This window comes from Sprattus sprattus, assembly GCF_963457725.1.
Source record: "Sprattus sprattus genome assembly, chromosome: 12".
In the NCBI taxonomy this organism is placed as follows: domain Eukaryota; kingdom Metazoa; phylum Chordata; class Actinopteri; order Clupeiformes; family Clupeidae; genus Sprattus; species Sprattus sprattus.
The window spans coordinates 25,220,328-25,243,117 of record NC_137910.1 but is presented as its reverse complement, the minus strand read 5'-3'; the positions used below and the strand labels follow the sequence as shown (position 1 = coordinate 25,243,117).

At 45.0% G+C, this 22,790-nt stretch overlaps 1 protein-coding gene across 1 annotated transcript in view; it reads right to left on the bottom strand.

Moving 5' to 3' along the window:
- The window catches only part of ptk7b (protein tyrosine kinase 7b), a 74,340-nt gene extending 53,286 nt beyond the window's left edge, over nt 1-21,054 (bottom strand). Inside the window, exon 1 of the mRNA XM_080848710.1 lies at nt 20,733-21,054. Within this exon, the coding sequence (XP_080704836.1) occupies nt 20,733-20,868 (136 nt within the window). The 5' untranslated portion in view covers nt 20,869-21,054. The remainder of the gene's footprint in view (nt 1-20,732) is intronic.
- Nucleotides 21,055-22,790: the final 1,736 nt, after the last annotated feature.

Below are 22,790 nucleotides of genomic sequence, written 5' to 3'. Positions count from 1 at the left end.
AGCCAGGGGTGAAGGGCATCCCACAGAGCGGAGGAGAGGAGAGGAGAGACCTCTCAACTCATCTCACACCTCATGCTGAGCTCTGACAGCCCCCCCTCTTCCCTCCAGAAAAAGACAAGGGCACAAGAGATTGCTTCATTCTGTCTCCTTTGGCAAAGGGTTTATTCAATGACCAAGATATGTTATGGCATGTAGGGACCTTTTCTATTCTTATAGCACAATACTGTTGTGTTCATTTTTCTTATCTTACAGAAGGCTGAAAAACATTTAATGGCACTAGATTGATTCATAAATAAATAAATAAAAACATGTCTGCTTTTTGAGTTTTGAACTGTGGGCTCCACCTCCCTCTGTACGGCCTACACCCGCCCCCCCCCCCCCCTCCCCCCCTGAGTGACATCAATACTGTCTGAGTCTTTTACAACCTCCCCTCTCTGTCCTAAGGGCTCCTGCCCTCCTCTTGCTTTTGCACACTTGGTTGCTCCCTCTTTCTCCCTTTCTTCCTCCATCCCTCCATCCCACCCTCCCTCCTTCTCTCTCTCTCTCTCCTTCTTTCTCAGACATTCTAAACCCTTGAAAGACCTGCCATTACAGCAGCGAGTTCGGGTTTCAGCACAAGAAAGCCATCTCCCATTTCCTTTGGGACTGGCCGTATATCACTTCAGACTTGTTCTTTGACCACCTGGGCTGCTTTCGCTTGACAACACAGTGCCACAATTCAATCGGACCTAGCCTCAAAACAAAACACTAAATACTCAAACACATTTTGAAGAAAGACACACAAAAAAGAAAGATTGATTGATCCACTACCTCTATAAATGATAGAAAGTATAAAAGTCGTCAACAAGCCCTCATCACATGGAAATAAAGCATGTTGTGCCACTGTCCCCTGAGGGCCTCCGTCTACCTGTGTGGCAGTGGAGCTGTGAGGCCACTGAGTCCGTCTTACACAAGAGCTGAGGCACTGAAGTACAGAAGCCTTTTCATTCACACTGCAAGTGAGTGAGACTTTGTGTGTCACCTGATGCAAGCAGTGATACCTCATGGACAGCCATTATCCCATCCATCTTGCTCAAATGTACCAAAACACACACCACATTAGTCACTATGCCATGACAGAGTACGGTTTAAAAATGGGGCTTAAAAGGAGGATTATAAGGTAGTGAATGCTCAGTGTGGGCTGCTTTTGAGGCTTGTCGCCTCACCAATCTACAACAGTGGTTACTTAAAGGTATGGACATCACGGCACCGTGTTTTAAAAAAAGAATGACCCCCATATATGGTAAGGGGACGCCACTGCATGGGCCGTCAGGGGTGACCACCAAGAAACCAGACACACCGACTACATAAACAGCCCTGGATGTGTGTATATATATATATATATATACACACACACACATATGCATCGCCCAGTCATCGAACCCCTGTCTAAACCTTAGATGAGGAAGGACAGTTGGTGTGTAGCCCAGCTTGAGACTGGTCTTAATCTGCTCCGTCGAAAAATGAACATTGCGGTGAACATTGCGGTGAACATTGCGGAACATTGCGGCGAGTCAGATCAGTGAGCCACACAAAGACAGACACAGTTGGGAAAGAGCTTGGATGAGATATTTATTTGTCCTAAATGATAACAAACGGAATGGCTGTGGTCTGCTGGAGCTGAATGGAGTTCTGAGAAACTGAGGAGTACTGATGAGTGTGTTTGGGGGGGATGGAGTGCTGGCACGAGACAGTTTAAGTTTTATTTCAATGTGTAAGGAGATTTACTGATTTAGGGGTGAACATGGTCAAGGTGGTGATAAAGAAAGCTAAATAATCATGGAGTAATAGAAGGATGGGGAAGAGGAGGACAGAGAAACAGAGAGAGATAAATGAAGAATGATGACAGCGGCAGATACAAAAATATGAAAAAGAGAAATATGACAGTGTGTGTGTGTGTCTTTGCATGTGTATGAGTGTGTGTGAGAGAATGAATGAGGCTGATCTGAGTGGAATAAGAGGCAGGCCGCTCTTTCAGTAAGCACTGACATGCACAGACAGGTCGGTGAGGCGGCAGAGACAGATGTCAGTGGAGAGCTTGCGAGTTCTGCCTGCCTGCGCGCACACACACACACACACACACACACACACACACACACACAAACACACACACACAATTACACACACACACACACACACACATAATTAGCTCAGCTCTTACAGGTTCTGCAATTCAATACATGCATGCATGCACACACACACACACTCATACAAACACAAACACAAGAACACTGCCAGAAAAAGCTGTGGAATGGTGAGAGACAGAGTGAGGTGTGTGTGTGTGTGTGTGTGTGTCTGTGTGTGTGTCTGTGTGTGTGTCTGTGTGTGTGTCTGTGTGTGTGTGTGTGTGTGTGTGTGTGTGTGTGTGTGTCTGTGAGAGAGAGAGAAGGGGGGGGGGGGGGGGGCGGGGGTTGTTACTGTACAAAAATAGAACTCAGCACTTGCAAAAAGGAAAGGGAGAAGAAATCCCTGGGATGCTCTGCTATTTCTGCCTGGCATTATCAGTGGGGTAACGTTTCAGTTGTAGTCAGCGTCTAGATTTCAATGCAGGAGGGCCTTTAAAGACAGACTATGAGGACGCACTGAGGACGTTCACACATTCATGTGGCATGATAAAGTCCTCAGCTCCAAAGCAACCACTGACAAAAAAAAAAGCTGTTGCCAATAACAACGACTGTTTTTTACTTATCAGCCCAGTGTTTCCTGTGTAACATGACACACATAATAAGATAATGACATTGTAACGAGTGGATTAGCCTTGTTTTATGGGGAAAGGTCACACTGCGCATTAACCCAGCAGCTCTTAAGTCCTTCCAGAGGCCAGAGTAGTGTTAACCTTAAACCCGAGGGGTAGGAACAATCATTAGCGTTTACAAATGGAAGCTCTCGTTCACAGGTGTCCAACTCCTGCAAATGAACAGAGGACCCTCACACAGGTGAGCTCCTTAGGGTCGGAGACACAGGGACAGGAATGGAAGTGGAAAACAACTGCTGAATGTATATTGTTAGTTGCAAAGTATTTAACACCATAGCAATTTACAAAGGAGTAAAGATATGTATTTTGTCATTACATCTGTGCAGCCTGGGAATCACAACCATGACTAGGGTGCTCATTTTCCATGGAAATAAAGCTAGTAGAGTAGAAAGCTTACAAAAGCCAACATGAGCATTGCTAGAGCATTGAGGTGCATGTGTCGGCTGATATACATGGGTTTCATTGCTGGATGTGAACTAGACAAGAAGCACATAATGCCTGATGCTCCACAATGCACCACCTGCTCCTGGCATGTTTCTCCTAAAAATAGGACCTGTTAGCAGAGGCTAACTGTACCCTCAAGAATGACTCATTTTTATCTCAATTCTCTCTGCTGCACCCTTACTCTGTTCCTTTAACACTTTCAGTCCTTCTTTTCACCCACCTCCACTGATACAACATGTGTTTTACAGACATACTTTCACAAAGCCTACCCTTGGATATGGTATGATTTGACCTGTCTGACCTCCAATGGTCAGCATCAATCTTTCATTGGATGCACTGGGGCTTCCCTGTCCGTGCCTGTAGGAGAGTAGATGCGGGCAGTGTCAGGGCCTGCTGTAAATACCAGCACATTGCCATGAGCAGCCATCAGTAAGTAACCCGGGGAGACAGATACTCTCAACGGCATTTGGTTTTAGTCGCCGCCATATCCCTTTTTTTTCTTTATTTGCTCATGAAAGGGATTTAAAAAGCTCAGAAAAGCCATGCTTGTCAAGAAAAGAACGTGCACAGACAAATACGTAGCCAGTGTCTGATGCCCATGTGTGATACTTCCAAATAAACGCCAATTCAATAGGTAACCTTTTCCCATCAGCTTTCCCTTGACATGTCTTCGTTCACTGCGATGTTACAAATGTTACAAATGTAAAAAATAAACCTATAAAAATCACAGAACCCATTATAGGAACTTTCCCAGGCTTTACATAAGGAGTTTATGGATAGCCCAGATGGCAAACCTTTCTTACAGAGACTACATCAAAGGGGACTAACAAGCCTCGGTGTTGGGGAAGAAGAAGAAGAAAAAAAAGAATGGGTTAAGGCACAGCACTCATCTAATGCATGTCAACAAGATTGAACTCAAGGCAGGCAATCAAGCTGAATGACGTCTGAAATCATCGGAGGCTGCCGTAGAGTTCAAAGGTAGTGTGGCAGCAGAAGTGGAGTCTCAGGTTGTACAAGGTGTCACTGGTCCAAAGGGTATGAAACAGGCCTCCTGTGAGCATCTCACCTCGCTCTGCTTTGAGCCGAGTGTGTTTCCAATTAGAGCAACAGATGGGAATCGCTTACATTTAAAAATCACTTCTTGCTCAATTGAACTGCGAGCCCACACTGATCAAGAACAATAAGCGTCAAATGATCTCAACATCGAAGTATATATATATTTTTAAATGTGTCAAATCCAATCCAATGGGAGTGTCAATGTTTCGACATCAGTGGAACATAACATGGGCCTTTATGAAGGTGAAAAGCTATTTTGTCCTAATCCAAATATCCCACAATGGTATGAAAAAGGGAGAGCATTCTTTAAAGCCTGTCTGGAGTAGTTGGCTTTACTAAAAGTAGCGCTCAAGAAAGAAAGAAAAAAAAAAAAAAAGTTAGGTCCAAATGAATAGCACATGAACTCAAATTTAATCAGCATCTCTTTCTCCTCTCATCCTTAACAAGAACCACTTGTTCTTCACTTCAAGGGGAGTTAGAGGGCTCAAAGCGCAGCTAAGAATGACTTCAGTATTTTACCATCACAGAACTATCCAGAGATCACAAAGCTCTCGGGAGAAAATCAGGCACTGGCCTCACAGGACCTGCACGACAGAATAAAGACCGTCTGTGTGACAAAAAAAAAGGAGAAGAGAGGCCTAAATGTATCTTCAAAGTGTTTTCCATTTGTCTTGATGTAGAGCAGTTGTGATCTCCATCCTGATACATTTTTGAGCTGATATCACTTACAGTGAATTAGGCTGTAATGCTCAAATAGGCTCAAGCCATGAATTACACTCCCTTTCCATCTTTCGTCGAGGGGTATAGGCTTCAACTCTAAAATGTCTCTCAAACACATGTTGAAACATTTAACTGTTATTTTTTTGAGACCAGAAGTTCAGCTGGTACAATAACGCGTGTCAGGAATTACCAGCCGCCGTAGATGTGGGTTCAACCACATCACTTTCCAGCAAGTGAGAACCACTGCAGCCCCACCTTTCATGTGGACAGAGTCTCTTACTCAGCAGAAGGAGACAAGAAAACAAACCTGATCAAATGACTAGCCCTCCATTTTTCCCCAAATGCTGATCCCTGCAATCACAGAGGAAGCCTGGTGATCAAAGACCTGTTGCCCCTAATCACTCAATGAGTGAGTGCTCTTACAACATACCGATCTCAGTTTACTGTTCCTCCCACTACCACTACGGCACAAGTGGGGGAAAATGCTCCACAAATGGCACAGAAATGTCCCATTATTTGATTAAGAACCACTCAGAAATCCCTTAAGTGTACTGCAAAGGAAGCTTGGCTTAGGGATGTTGGTACTGGTAAAAATCCACATTAGGGATCAAGAACAGAAAATGGCCTATTACCTGAGTGGAGCATGTCCATTAAGGGAAAGAATGCTATTCAAGAGAAGGGGGGAAAAAAACAATCTGGCAACAGAAAGGATTCCTCCTCATATCGCACGCCTCCAATTCTTGTTCCTCCACTTCAGAGCTGTGCTCAGTGTGAGGCTCCTTCTATTTACCCATAATCTCCTCCACAGAAGCCGTTATCCCCACAGAGGTCTGTCAAGGGCTGGCACTTTAAATCACTGATGGCATGAAATTCTACTTTTCACCTAACCCAATGTGGTCGACCTTTATTAGGGTGCTAGCTAGTAGGGAAAGTGCAAAGATAGCAGAGATGTTTCGTTTAGTGTGTCCTTCCCCAATCTCACTCACATTTCTAGGGAGCCAAATGACAAGGTCATGGAGAACATTAGATCCCATCATGGAATCGATGGCACTGGGCAAATGCTAATGAAACTCTACACAGACCTACTGTATAAACAGGCTATAACCCTGTTTATGTCGAGGTTCTGAGGAGTCTGTCTTTACTTGAGACAGTTGTAATGGAACCTGTTGTGAACGGCTACCATAATTTCCGACTATTAACCACGGTTTATACAATTCGTATATGATTTAGTCAAATTTCTACAGCCCTGCGGTTAATACAAGGTGGCGTCCTATACACAGGAATTCTTTTTTTTTGCCTGGTAGTTAGTTACATGCACAGTAACTCTGCCAGGTTAAGTGTGAATGGGTCTGTCATTAATGCATCAGGTAAAAAAAACATCGAATAGATTTTCAAATTGATCACAACCACTTGGGTTCAAATTGATCACAACTACTTGCGACAGATGTTAAATGGCTTCACATAGACATTAAACAATCCTGAGAAAAATAATGGGACATCAAAGGAGCAAGGGCTTACTCTGATATCAATGTAACCTTGTGGATGAGAGGGTAAAAATCCCCCTTGCCCTTCTCAAACACGTTAATTCAACAGTTGCAATTCCCACTGTAAGCATGTCAACAGCTCATCTTTCATACTAGGTTGCCAGTGGATCAATTCATGAATTGACTTCTTCCACTCCCAAATGACACCATAACACTGAATGTCACTGTGAGTGTGAATGGGGTATTTGTGTGTGCGCCTGCGTGCAGGGAGGGGGTTTATGTGTAGATTTCTTCTTGAAATGCCCATCCCTACTCCATACAACTTTGAAATGGCTAGTAGTGCTTGCACTACAACTACCACCAGAATCGCATGACATACGTTTGAATAAATAGCGCTAAATACACAGGTTTGTTTTATAAAGTACTGGAATGCGATTTTCTGTTTCAACAGGATCTTAAGTGTTTTCATAGAAATATTTTATCAAATGCAGCCATCAAGTGAATTTGCCTTCACATTTACGTGAATTTACCATACAGTCCATCTGAAAAACCAAGTATGAGAGAAAGCTATTGAAAACACCGATCGAAAGGACAATAAACCTTACAAAAACAAATTCAATAAGCAAACAAAACAAAAAGGAAAGCAAATAGAAGAAGAACAGCTTTGAACTATTCTTCATATCTTAACTGATAATCTCCCTTTAATAAACATGACTAAATGCAACATCCAAGGCATACAGAACAACTCAGCAGAGTATCTTAGCAAAGGAGTGACCTACTTTTACAGGAATTACACAACACAAAGGCCACTAATGTCTAATACATTGCACAGATTCAGGGGGACTTCCCTGAAACAAAAGAACACAAAACATGGCCAGTTATGTCCAGCCATTTAATGAGGTATCCATGGGTGCAACGTTTAACAAAGCCTCGCACTTCCATCAGACAGAGCCAGCTGAGCCAGGACTTGTTTTATAATGACAGACAACGGCAATCAGGGTCTACCACAAAACCTCTCATGGTCTTCAGGGCTTGGCCTAGCTCCCTATAGCCGCAGAGTCAAAAGAGGTAACAGGATAATTCAATGGCTGAACCATTTTTATTCACCTATAGGCGGTTAGTTTGACCTGCTGCAATTACTCTCATGCAGTGATGATAATGAGTTTGGCATTACCACTAACCTCAGTTGAACTATTGATGGGGAATGTGAAAAGTCAGCAACTCTGTCTTTGCATGAAAGTGTGGATATATTCTTAGTTTGTTGCTTGTTGAATTTATCATATTATCTTTCCGAGTCAAAGAAAAGAGCTGAGCCCACAATACAACACCACAGAACTGGTTCTTTTAGTGAGGAACAGAAATGTTTATTGAACTAAATCAGTGTGAGCACTTGCTGACAGAACGGAGTGCTACCATGGGATTCCAGAATTTGGGAAAACTTTCTACATCTGCGGTCAGGCTTTGTGCTGCAATCATCAGCACAATCTCTGAACATTTCTCAGCCAGTCTGTCCAGGGGGGACCTATCTGTATGTCTAATGGATTTCTACAAACCCACAAGATTTATTATTACTGAAGCAGCACAGTAGAAATGAACACAAACATCCCACTGACTGGGGTATAGTATATGTGTAGAGCTGTTGGACTCTCTTGTGGGTCATTGGAATAATATATATGTAACTTTTTTAATATGTCGCCAGTTTTAATTTCTTTAAACCCTGACAGTGGGGCCCTATTTTACTATTCAACTAAGCAAGGCTTCACACGTCGTCACCCTCAGTCTGTTGGCACGTTACTATTTCTGCATACCTGCATGCCTGCTTACCTGACGACGTGCCTACCTGCCTGTCTGCCTGCCTACCTGCCTGCCTGCCTACATGCATGTCTGTCTGCCTCTATATAAAGAAAGAACCCCAGGGAGGTTCAACCCACAGCCAGGAGGCTCCACGGCCAGCCAAGAGTTGGCATTTCACAGCAAATGCCAGGTTCAAGCTGAGGACAAAGTAATTTGTGTGGGGGTTTGCTTAGCTATCTGGGTTTTGTGATTTCATCAGTTCGACAGGAAAAAAGAGAGAGAAATCCAGGTAGAGTACAATATTCTGGTGGCACAGACTGGCCCCCACGATTCAAACATGAAACGCAACAGAGATGTACTGGGGCTGCAGTTCCACATACTTGACTGCAGGGACTTCAAAAGACTAGAAAAACTGTACTCCGCTGTCAGAACACAGTTTGGTTCCTGCATTTCCCCATGAAAGGCCCTTCCCCTGCTTCTCCCGTTCAAAGAGAATGAAAGAACGACAGCAAAAAGTCAGGGGGAAAAAAAGAAGAAGAAAAAAAAAAGAGAGAAGAAAATCGCTGGCAGGGATGGGTTTCTCTTTCGTCCAGAGAAGCTTGCATCACATGACCTGATTTGTGAGGAACCGTCAGGGTTGTTATACAGCCAGTGGTGTACACTTTCACTCCCCTTTCGCCTCCCCTCATCCGAGGAAAAGAAAGAAAAAAAAAAGAAAGATGCCCAGAGAGAACAGAGTAACAAAAGAACAATGTTCTGTCCTCCCGCGACATGAAAGCACTGATGCGGTTGCTCAGAATGAGAGGGTGGGGGAGTCAGATCCTCATATTTGGAGCATTTACCTTTTTTCCCCCATCTTCTTTTCCCCTTATACACAGTACGAAAACAGGCATGATGATTAAGCTCAGCTTAAATTCTTCCATCAGAGCCATGTGCAATTCCCATCTCTCTTTTTATTCCGCTATTGTGAGAGGTCATGGCAAGAAGAGGTAAAACATTATTAGGGAAACTGGACGTCAAGGAAACTGCCCTCTCTATGTGGTTTCTATAGGCAGTGTAAAATGGGTTTGGGAGCAACAAAGGCAAGTGTGAGCCATAATATAGGCTTAAAGTGGAAGATAATGAAAAGGCATTTCATGCCACACGGAAATGGTGATTGTAAGGGGGATGAGACAAGAAAGAAAGGAGAGACAGACAGGAGAGGGCGAGCGAGTGAGCGGGCAAGAGAGAGAGAGAGAGAGAGAGAGAGAGAGAGGGCGACCGAGTGAGTGAGTGAGTGAGTGAGAGAGAGGAAGAGCGAGTGAGCGAGTGAGTGAGAGATAGTGTGAGAGAGAGATAGACATAGTGTGAGAGAGAGAGAGAGATAAGAGTGAGAGATAAAAGTGAGAGATAACTCATGGGCGTATACTCCAGGGTACCGGAATGACCCACTTCCAACAAAAACACTCAAGACAACCATGAGTTGACATGCCGCCTGCACTGTCTTTACTTTATCAACAGAGTCAGAGAAGAGACACTACAGGACACACACACACATTCACTCAATGAAATATACAGCCTGTCAGATACACAGACCTACGAATCAAACTGCGAAGCGCCTCCATTGTGCCGAGGCTTTCGTGTTAGGCTTGGGTTACTGGAGGCTGAGCTCTCACCACACATGAGCTGGAAGGTTCCCCTGGAGAGCCTTCCACTACCCAGGCCCATCTGCTCAACAGGAAAGCAGCCGCAGAACAGCTGCAGGCCTTCCTCCAGCACTGGGGAACAACTCTGCCACTGTACCCACCTCACAGGAAGCAAGCCCCCCACCTCTCCATCTCTGAGGACATGCATTGCTCGCATATTGCAAACAAACACATTCAATGGTGACACATAGCATTGTATACATATCTACAATAAGCACAAACAGACACACACGCAAGCACACAAAAACAGTACATGCAAACAAAGACACTCAATGGTAACACAACACAGTCCCACAAATGACAATGTGTAATTCTCCACAGAACACACACACACACAAACACACACACACACACACACACACACACTATTGTTCATGCCTATAACCATCCTTAATCAAACAAAGACACAGACACAATCATGTGCCCTTGAGTTGGGATCCCAGTTCCTGAGAGGGGAGGCCCAGTGCCTCTTATCCGGGTTGTGACATCCCCCTCAGAAACAAAAATTAATAACAACCCGACTACTTCCTGCCTGGCCGGAAACTCTGCGTCACTGCATGCCAGGGATAAAACCTGTTAAATGGAGCAGCGGGAACAATGACAGCTGTCTTCACTGACGCCGCTCATCAGCGGAAACAAACGCCGGCCTTTCAGAGTCAACACACCAGCTTTCACCTGCAGCCGCTTGGAAAAAGGCCATTGTCTGCGCTGGAATACCGGGAGAATGGTGGAGGGTGATGGTGAGGGCTAGTGGTGGTGGTGGTGGTGGTGGTGTTGGTCGAATGTTTGGTCAAGGGAGCAGAGATGGAGACGGTCTACCCGCCTCCCCCCACAAGCCCAGAGCAACCATAAGTATGTTCTGATAAACAGGAAGTGGACGTAAATGACAGCCGACCCCATGACCCGGCGCACGGGCTGGCAGGCTCTGCGGAGCGTCACAGACTGTATCTGGAATGTCAGGTTTCTGCCTCTGGGATCAAGGGGAGAGAAATCAGAGCTGGGATCGTGAGTGAGACACCCCAGACTGACATGGCAAGGCAAACCACCTCCTAGCTTACACTGTGCAGATGTGTGGAATTAGTGCAATGGCCCACCGCAAACAAGCTTCTGTGTGGTGTAATTATAATCACCAGACACATTTCAGTCAAGTTCAAATAAGCTAAATGTAACACATGCTCCATAAAGCCAACTGCTGCTGTACATGCCCCTTTCCAATTGAAGTTAACAAAAAACACAATTTTAGTTTTGACTTTCATTTTATGATCTTAATATTGCGTTCTGTCCGTGTTCGTACTGTGATCATTTTTGGATGCAGCACTTTTAGCAAAAAAGTTAGCAAAGTGCTGATAGTTGTTCCATTTCAAAAGCTCACTGTGGGGACAGCCAGTCCTCCACAGATACTAATGAGATCTTTAAATAAAAATGCCTCGTACAGCAGGCCTGAATTATTAAAGCTGGAGCAGCTCGTTCCTACATGGGCGCACAAATCAAAGCAGACATTATTTGGAGGAGAGCAAGGGAGAGAACGAGCGCGAGAACAGAGAGATAAACAGAACAAGGAGGTGTGGGGCTTTCAAACTGAAAAAAAAAAACAGGAAGGGGAGAAGGTGATAAGTGTGAGGATGACACGTTTAATTAACTCGATTACATGAGCAGCGATGATTTCCTCAGTTGCCAGTGTCCCGTTAGTGCAGGACTCCGGTTAATTGCTCATTACTGTAGTGGGACAAGCCCTGTCGCCGTCCAACTCTACAGAGTGTGAAACGAGCAGAGAGAATAGAGGAACCACCTACAGAGGCCCAATTAAGGCCAGCGCTACAGACCATCTCTTGCCTACAAATAACTCCATTAGCCAGAAATCTCAGACAATCAGGCAATCACTGTAGAGCAGATCTTTGGAGTTCCGGCAGTGAGAAAATGAAAGAGAAATAATGAGAGTAGAGGGAGACTCTAGATTTTGGGAGGAGGGAACTCGAAATGTACAAAGTAATAAGTATGGAAACATTGGTTAAAGATTTAGCTCTTTTGAAGTGTTGTCTCCAGCCTGGCAGCATCGAACTTTTCCCTACTGACAGGTTGGAGAGAGGGGGTTGTTTGGTAGATGAACAGATCTCACAGACTGATGGGCGACGTCTCTCTTCGCTCCGCTGGCATGCTTCTGCTGTCAGGATGGAGACGTGTCATTCCAAGCAGCAGAGGCACAGAGTCAGGGATCAATGAAGTAGAGTGAAAGAGTCAGTCAGTCAGTCAGTCAGTCAGTCAGTCAGTCAGTCAGTCAGTCAATGCTCCTCCCTATTCCTCACAGTCTTCTTTACTTCTGCTTGATGTTCAGATACTTCAGAGGATATAGGTCAACCCTGCATCTTCACACAGCACACCTTCATAAGAGGATCCTATACAGTGGCATGGCTTGGATCAAATCCTCATACTTCTACAGTTAAAAATAACCACGCAGTTTTCAAGCTCATGGAAACAAGATAAAGCATGAGCGTTCCCCGATGTTTACTGGGTGTTTTATGAGGTTTTATTGTTTGGAGTGTTTTATCACCATTAGCGGTGTTGATTTGCGTTGGCCTTTGTTCTTTGCTGAGGGAGAGGGGCTGCACGGCTATACAGCCTGACACAGGCCCACAAACACAGAGGGGACTGCAAACAGATCTACGCAATCTGGGTTACAAAAAAAACACACCATCACCATGTTAGCTGGGAGGTCTCTCTCTTTTGCTGACTCAAATCCCTCATGGAAATCTGCTGGGCTGAGATGGGCGCTGAGTGCTTCCACTTGCACTGGAGGAGACCTCACTTCACAGAATCGCTTAGGTCAGGTTTCCCGGATACCGACAAAGCGCCATGGACTATAATTAATTTTTAATCAAAGAATTCTCTGACCAAAACAAAAAACTTACTACTGTAATGACCTGTACCTGGAAAAGTAGATCTCATCAGTGACCAGAGTTATTCTGCATCACTCATCATGTCTGTCTGTCCTTACTAAATGCCCAAACCAAGGTATTTTTTTAACTTCACAGTATAATAAAAAAGAACAAGAGATTCCAGGTTTTTAAAACCCACACTGCCACTAAAATGCAAAAGCGGAGAAACAGCTCCGGAAAAAAAAACAAAAAAAAGAAAAAGCTGTCCACAGGGCCAGGAGCTGCTTGCATAAGAACAAGCTCCCCTCTTAAGCCGTCAGTACACGCAAGAGCTCCAGGAAGCATGGGCTGCCCCCCCCCCCCCCCACCCCCTCCTGCCCGTGGCGTAAAGACGGGCTGGAACTGAGCGAGCGTGGTCTCTCCAGCGCAGTATTCCCCCTCGGATCGGCAATCGGCTAGCCAGCGACATGCCTCCAGCTGGGCTCGAGCCAGGGTGGAGGGGGACGAGGGGCCTGGAGGAGGAGGATGTGGGTGAGGAGGAGTTGGCAGCCGCAGTCGCCGGGCACCAGACTTCACCCTCCTGTGCAAGGCATGGGCCTCAAGCTGAACGCAACATGGCACAGGCAGGCAGAGAACACAGGCAGGCATTCACAGGGACAAATATACACACTTTGAAATTACACAGATAGCTAGGCATAAACTAACACGCAAATGGACCAGGCACATGGGGCTGCTGGATAGACACAGTATGTGGAGGCAGAGAGCATGAAGTAAGCAAGCACATTAAAGACATGGGTAAACACACAGACACACATATACACACACACACACACACACACACACACACAGCCAGCCTATTCATTTTTAGCAAACTGTAATCGGTCTCTGGGCCTCCATTTCGCCACTTCTTTGCCAAACCCTGTGAGATCAGGGGATTGTCTTTGGAGGCCGACTCTCTCTCGTCACTCACTTCCAGCACTTGGAGAGTTAACAGCAAGGGATTATGGGATGGTATGCCAGGTTTCCCCCTCCCAATTTGCTTTTTTATTATTTTTCATCCCCCGCTCTCTTCACATGGTCCTCAGCCAAATTAGGCATTCAATGACTTTTAAATCACCAGTGCCTGACTGCAGGAAAAAAAAAACCTCACACATGCTACTGGCAGCACACAGCAATTTATGGGGGTAGAAAGAGTGTGTGTGTGTGCGTGTGTGTGTGTGTGTGTGTGTGTGTACATATGTGTGTGAGTGCGTGTGTGTGTGTGTGTGTGTGTGTGCGTGCGTGCGTTTTATCTTTGTCAGAGCTTAGCCAAGCTGTGCTGCCAGGGCCCTCTTACACCTGGGGTAGGGTAGGGTAGGGTAGAATAGACATGTCCTGCAGCTTAAACCTCCACTCATAATGCACAGCCTCTGAATCAGAACAGATGGCAGCGGTCATTTTGAAGGATGGAAATTTCTATTGAAGTAAAAGCCTTAATTAAATGTATAACCCAATCCATCAAGATGCCACCCAACACAAAATGAACTACCACTGTCAGTTATATGTTTTTATTGCAACACACACACACACACACACACACTGGTTAATTTGATTCATGAATCTAGCCAACACATACAAATCCCCTGAAGAGCAGTGAAAGTACAGCGCTACTAAAACATTAGTGGGCCTGCCATGAGGCACTGGCATGGGACTGCGAGTCTGATAATCCCACCTTCACTGACATGAAGAAAAGCTGGCAGGCTCCCAGGATTTTCCTCCAGGTTTTTGCGGGGTCCAGTCGAGGTCAGGGCTGGATTTCTAGATTCTCCTCCTGGGCCACAGAATCACTGGACTCTGGCCTGGGCTGTGGGACTGCTGCCTAATGCTCTAATCGGCGGCTTTACTGGCAAAAAGTGCTTGTGCATCCAAAAAAGCATGATGAAATATTTCAACAGTAGTCTCTGCTCATATTCTGCTAGATATTTTGCCCTTATGTATTGGAAAAAATAAAAGATTTTCCAGTTTTTTTGCCAGCACTAAAACGTTCGGGGTGGAATAAGAGAGTCAGTGGCTTGTGAGGCAGGCTGGAAGGCTGACAGGCTGTGAGCATGCTCTAAAGCAAGTGGATTCTGGTCTGAGGGTGAAGCCATGGGTAGCCCATGACCTGCTTTTGGTCTGTGGCTTCTGGGCCAGGCTGCGGGGCCACCAGACACACTGCAGACTCACGCCAAGGAAGCGGAGCGGAGCAGAGAGTGTGAAATATGCAGCTACCCTAAAGTCCAGATGGCTCGTCAGATGGACCTTTCAGGTATATGAGCTCCATATCTCATCAGCATCAGCCAAACAATACCCCCACTAACCAAATGAACAGTGGATTTTTGTTCTTGAACAGAGCCCATATTTTTAATGTGGTTTTAACAGACCTCATTTCAATAACTGGTCCATAGATTTCCCCTGAGAGGGTGAACAGAGATGCAAATCCAAAGAAATCCATGCTTATGCTATAAGACCTGACCTCTCCCAAGAGATCAATGCGAGGTCATCATTACACTGCAATCTACATCAATCCAAATGCACACAGAACCACAAGCAGTTCACTGATCTCATTCTATTGAGCAGAAAGAGAGAGCAGAGTTTTAATGTTAATGGCTGGAGCAGGCAGAGGGCACGTGAACAAATGCTCTCGTGCCTTGCATGATCACTTTGGAACGCCCAGTTTCTTCCGAAGCCTTTGATCCACCGCGCTGCCCAAACCACCTCCCATCCGTCTCAACCCTCAGGCCCTGTGAATGCCAGCTTGTGTTGTTCTTGGAGTGCTTTTTAGAGTGACTAGCAACATCAAACCAGTCAGACCAATCAAGGCATCTAGAATAAATACATATCTCCCGGTGGGGGAGTGGAGGGTGGAAAGTCATTATATATGCCCCCTTCACCCCACCCCAAAGATCTTTTTGACTCAAGACTCTTTCAGGTGGAATCCTGCCCGGGTTTTCGTCAAGGGATGCTGGTACCGCAACCCGAGCAGCGATCGTTCTCTTACTCTCTCTTTTTGTTAAACCCCCTCTTCTCTTCTCTCTCCCCCGTTCCCTGTCTCATTCATTCCCTCAGTATCTCTCTCCTTTTTTGTCTCTCTCGGGTCTCTCTCACTTGTCTTCATGCCCTGCCTCTACAAAGAATTTACAACATTTCAATAAATAATATCTGTAGGAAAAGGAGAGAGTACTAGTGGCTGAAGGAAGGAGGCTTCAAACCTGTGTGTGTGGATCACCCAAGAGTGCCACTGCTTGTTGTAGAAACCAGGGACACTCAACTGGACAGTGGGTGGGGGCATGGGCGGTAATACTGAGATGGTGGTGGTATTGCTGAAACAGAAGCTGGAGAGGTTTATTCCTATTACATTTAGCAGATTTAGCAGGGCTGTAAATATTTATGTTCATCAGCAGTTCATAAGCCTCATTCATCATATATGGCTCTATGGTACTGTCCAGGCTACTGAAAGGTATTCCTACACATCCGCCATAGGAGACACAGCCATTTGGTTGAGTGAAAAGGATTTCTCCCAAGGGATTATTAATTGCAGATTAAGTGACTTTAGTGAATATCCATAGAGGATGGAGTATTTGGTTGACCTTGTACAGCAATGCAAGGAGAGTCAAGAATAGAACTGAGGAGGGGATCTCACGGCACCAAATTGGTTGGCTTGCCGCATTTCTGAATTTGAGATTTATCCAGAGTGACACGACAGAAAATGTTATGAAACTGCAAGAAAGTAGAGCAGCAGTGGGTAGGTCCACATAAGGACAAGACTTCAGCGATTGTGTGAGATTTTAAGCCCAATGGAACATCTCAAAAATGGAACATGACAGTCATACATGCCTTTCTATTCTGCATGGGAAATCTTAGTGATTGCACAGCCAAAGGAGGTTTTCTGTGCTTCATTCTATTCAACAGAACACAACCAATAGCAAAAGCTAAGGCTAAGGGCACTTGACAAGGTCATTCACTGATGTCACTATCGCTGACCTCCATGACCTGTCCTGTTTGCCATGGCAACACTGATGGAGGACATTGTTTACAATGTCTTCCTTCCCATGTCCACGGGAAAGTATTCATCCTCTTTTCTTCAGTCAATATCCAAACACTCGTTTCTCATCCTTTATGCCTTGGTAGCTGAAGCCAAGGCCAGATCTATTACTATGTAAAAACCTTCTGTCAAAAGCACGCTTTCACTGCTCACGAGAAGAGGTCCGTCATTCATCTATAGTCTAACGACAGTTCCTGATTACAAACATACATCAAAGATGTATGGTTCCTCTGGTTCCTGGGGTATGTGCTACATGCAGGCGGTAACATACACAGCAGATGCCAACCCATAGCACACAGCAGTAATCAATTTGTGTCTGCCGAACACATGCTTGTAATCTTTTTTTGTGCCATGACGATACCTCTCGGATTACAGGGCTATGGGATGATAATACTGAGATTCTCCATTACCACCCTGTTCTAGGCTGTTGCATTGTCGTGTAGCTATTGGGGATTCACAGTTTTCATTATGGTGTGTATATGTGGAAAACATGTATACTGCTTAAAAGGCATACAAAAATGCCCAAACCAGATGATCCCCCCCCCACCCACCCACAGACACACCCTCAAGTCTCCTACACACACACACAAGCACACACACACACACACACACACACACACACACAGACACACACACACAGACACACACACACAGACACACACACACACACACACACACACACACACACACGAGCCTGAAACAACATCCGCTGTAATCACATCCCTCTGTAAAACCCTGAACCTGGTCTCAATGTTCTGGATTACACTGCGGAATCTCTCATCACGCCACTGGAACCCCCTTGCCTGGAAAAATCCACCATTGTAAATACGGCTTTCATGTGGTGACCGGGTCTGTTCACCAATTCAATCTGCCTCTTCATTTCTCTCTCTGAGTTAATGTACTTCTCTATTCCTCTCACTCACTCACACCCACACAAATAATTTGGGACAAGGGGCTGTCTCCATCATATTAGACAGTATGTGATTTATGTAAACAAACACAATCATATTGCCATGAACTTGAGAGCTTAGTCCACTGCCTAACTTCTCTACTGAATCCCTGCACACCAAACGCACACACACAAACACCACACACACGCACACCGCCCGCGCACACACCACACACACACACACAGACTTCACACTCATCAAAGATCAAAGGTCCTGGCCTGGGAGCCCCAGAGGGGGAAATGGCGTCCTGATGGTACTTATAGCTCCTCATGTTTCACTGAAATAAGTCCTTCCAGTCTCCTCTGCCCGACAACACCAGATATGAAAGCTTTTCCCACCCTCACATACAGTACGCTCCATTTAAAACGATGAAATAGGATGTGTCCAAAACAAATCTTAAAATGTGGGTTGAGACAAAAAAAGGAAAGATTGAAGAGGAGAGACAGAAAGATAGAGATGGAATTGAAAAAAAAATGTCTGCAATAATAACAACATTCCCCTGGAGGGTAGGCAGTGCATTTACATTATGAATGTTTAACTGGCGCTCCGGCTTTCATCTGCTCTTCGCCGAGCGAGCTGTGACGAGAGCACTCTGTTACTCTCCCACTCCAGATGGAAACGAGATGAAGATAAAGACTTCCAGCTCAAGGCTGGCTCAGTTGCACAAAGCTAAATGGCCGCATTCAAAAATACATACTGTATGTACACTAAAAGAATGTTTCAACTGGGGAGAGTTCAGGGGGTCCAAAGGTGCAGGAATAAAGAAAGGCATGGCTTTTTGCCTGCGTCATCACAGTAGTCATGCCCAAGCATCTGTGATCGACATTTCTGGGATGAGATGAGTGTTTAGGAAGCGTGCGAAAAGTCTTGCCTGAGATGAGAGTGAAAGTAGAGCTGGGTTACATTAAGAACGCTGGCTGGCTGGCTGGTTGGGCATGTAGTGATGTGGTGACACCAGACCAGAGACAATGAGACATTTTCTCCTCTAACCATCGTCGCTGACCATTCCCCCCCCCATCCTGCAGGCAATGACTTGAGCATCAGTCGTTACTGTTCAGCTTATTGACTCCAACTTGATTTGCACACGGTGAGCGTCAGGGCACCAGATTGAGTTAAGCTGAATGCCGTCACACACATACACACACACACACACACACACACACACACACACACACGCGCACACGCACACGCACACGCACACGCACACGCACACGCACACGCACACGCACACGCACACGCACACACACACACACACGCACACACACAGACACACACACAGACACACACGCACATGGAAAATAATGTTCCAGGGCCCGGGTTTGAATGGGGTGACAACCAACCCAAAGGAACATTTCAAAATGCTTTAATCTGTGGAATGCATCTTAAAACAAACCATCACTCTACCAGACCAGAATGCCTCCCAGAACCCCCCTCTCTCTCTCACTCACACACAGACACACACAGAGGACACATTCATCCTTAATGAAGTGAGTTGCCACAGATCCCACTCCACAACCACCCCCCCACCCCACCACATCTCCCTGTCCCTGCAGAAGAGAGTTAAATCTTTAGGAACAAGAGAAAGCAAGTTTTCACTCATAACAAAAGCCTACAGGGAATATTTGAGTTTTTAGAAATTACTTTCACCAACATAAAAAAAAATTCATAGCTAAGATGAAGAAATCACACGATAAAAATACTTCCAAAACGGAATGTTCCTCTTAAAATCAGAAACACTGCATTTGAAAAAGTAGCTTGTTATTTTAGCATGAGGTACAAGATCAAAATCTAGATGAATCCTCAAGATGGGAGATGTTCTCTTCGTTCAGAGATTTGGCAAGCCTCTTTACCACCTTCTTATGTGCTTCTAAAACACATGACTGGGAGTCATACAAGCGTGTCAGATCAGCAAGGTAGAGCAGAACGTCAAAATAATCCTCAAAAATGTCAACTAAGTTTCTGTACCCTGAACATGTTTATGTCCTAAAGGGGTGAAGATGGCCCATGCTGAGATGTCAACTTTCACAATAGTTCATTTGATCAATTTTCAAGATAGTGATTTATTCATCCAAATCCATTTGAGAGACAGAATGTTTATATTCAATGTCAATTCAGAAGGCAAACAGTCTCAAACCCTCAATGTATCCTGTATAGTTCTGTCTAGAGATGATATATGTTCGGTGCTTGCATGTATCACTAAGAGAAAACTGGAGTTTTCAAACTGCAGTGAATTCATACCCATTCCATGTGCACCATGAATGAAACCACGAGTTGCTGACACATTTTGAAATCCAGACAAGGAGCAGAAATCATGAAAAATTGTTAAGTGAATACGTGTCTGACATTTGGGAACTACACATAAGTCAACAAATTGTATCCATAACAGAGAAAAAAGTATTCTACTGCCCCGGATCCATTGGTAAGCTGCCGTTCATTCCAAACAGGGTAGGTAAGCCATTCACTCAGGGGTTGGGGTTTGGGACGGGATATCAATATCAAATGGCTAAAGTCGGGGTTGGGTACCCTATACCTGTTCCTGTTTCACCTGAGGCATTTTTCAAGAACTGTTAAGTCTTATTATATATCCTATTATGAGTCACTCGCTACATTTGAATGTTGGTGATACATTGCTTCCAAGACAAACCATGTTAGAAAACTGTTTCACCTATTTGAATAACAACGACAATAAGCACCTCGAGTAGCAACAAAGTAACGAGCTCTGTTCAAACCTGACAGGCAGCTTTCAAGGTGTAACACCGACTCCAACCAAGGCTACTTTGGTGAAAGGTGGTTTGGTAATGGCAGCAGCAAAACCTTAGGTATTCTCATCCAAAGTATGTAGGCTATTACAACACAGACCATTACATACCTTTCGTGCAGAGAATGCCCAACGAGAAAAAAGCGGCCATCCGTGCCGGCGATAGTGTCGTTCCCTTATCGAGGTATGCCGGGTTTCTGCTAGCTTCCCGCCGCCGTTGCCTGGCGTTCCTCGGTGATAGCTCCATAGCTGGAATGGTTTTTCTAGGTGCAGCCCGGGTAAGAAGGGACGAGAAGCGACCCAAGAGAGTTGAAGTCCACACGTCAACACCTGTATGAAGTGTCGCCAAGAAGCCCACTACCGCGGGGAAACAGCAGTGAAGAGGTCCTAGACGACCAAAACAGTTAAGTTATTCTTTTTTCTATAAACAAACACTTTCAAATCTATCATCCACGCTTTAAGTGACACTAAAAGGTACACAACTTGTAATCCATAGTGGACTTGACAAGAAGACGTAGGACTGTGAAGTCTTCAATCTGTTACAGAACTAGCTGCCGTTGTTGCACCTTTGCGATTCCTGAACTCCTCCTTAGCTTACTAAGCCTGTCGACCCGTTCAGTCCAGGAAACCCCGCAGGAGTCTCGCACACCGGCTGTAGCTGCCAAATGTGAGGACCCTGCCTGATGTGAGTCCGCCAATAGGATGTCTAGAGTCCGCCGCTGCCTGATGTGAGTCCGCATGCGCAAACACAAACGGTTTACGGCAGAAGGCTCAGGAGCAAACTATCCAAGACGTGCATTCTCATACATGGTTTAATATCAACGTATCTGGCTTCTCTTAACGCATAATGTAGGTTTATTTAACGTAGTGTTTTATAATTTTGTCAACGGTTTACAGCATATGGCTCAGTGTCAACATATGGGGCTATGTTGTATTACTGTTACTAGTAGGCTAATGAATGCACTGCTTAACTAATAATTCAATAAACATGAAGCTTAACATCATAAACCTTGGTGGATTTCAAACGTAAACAAATGCGCTTGTCATTCCACTTCATGCTGTAGCCTACACCACCGGCATTACCTGGCTCGTTGTAGGCTACTACAATAGTGTCGCAAAGTTTGCGCATGCGGCCTCACATCAGGCAGGTCCTCACATTTGGCAGCGACACCGACATCGGAGAGCTGTCTTTCTCTAGCCGTTCGCTCCGCTCCCTTGCCATAGTCATAGGCTTGACGCTTCCGGTTTTACCTCTCGTAGAAAACTGTGTCCAATACTGCAACCCTCTGGAAGTAAACGGGGATTACAACGCACCTGACCTGATAACTTGGAAAGTTAAAAAAAACAAATCTTAATTCATACTCTAATATATCATATCATATATCAGGGTAAGAGTAGCTACAAAAAAAAGGTGTAGCCTACTGTAAACCCGGAATCCTCTGAGAGAGAGAGCCTCACCTAAAGTATTTATTTTCCAGTAGAATCTTATCATTGCTCTCCCTGCTCTCTTCAACTCAAACAATATCCAAAGTGCCAGCATATTTTAAGACTAAGAAAGAAACCCTTGTGCACATAGCCATCAGTCTCTTTTTATCATGACCCCTACCTTCTACTTGTCTAAACCCCTGGGTGTTTGACTGAGCCAAACGTAGCCCTGTCTGTTACTACTGAAGCCCTGTATCAAACCAGACAGCCACAGCTGGGGCTATACAAACCCCAAACATCAGCTTGGCATTGGCTTCTGGCATGATCGGCCATCTCATCATCCTGATTTCAACCTGATTTTCAGACATGATTCATTCAGTGGTGATGATACTCAGTGGTGTTTCAGTGGGAGGGCAAATGATTGTTGCTCACTCATTTGCAAATATGGGGGAAATATGAGGTTGTGAATGAGGTTGTGAATATGTTTTAATTTTATTTTTGTGACAAAAAATTACACAACTTTTAAGTATGTACTTACATGTCTTTAATGATGGTCCTTTGAAAGAATGTCAGCACCATTAGTGCATGTAATGTAGCCTGTGACGGCAGGCAGGGCATACTGGCACTCAAATCACAAATAAACAATAGATCAGCAGGCTATGAAGACTGAGTGTAGAAACCCATTATTCACTATAATAGTAGTGGGCTCCCATCTCATTGACCCAGGCCGTATAGCTTTAAGTT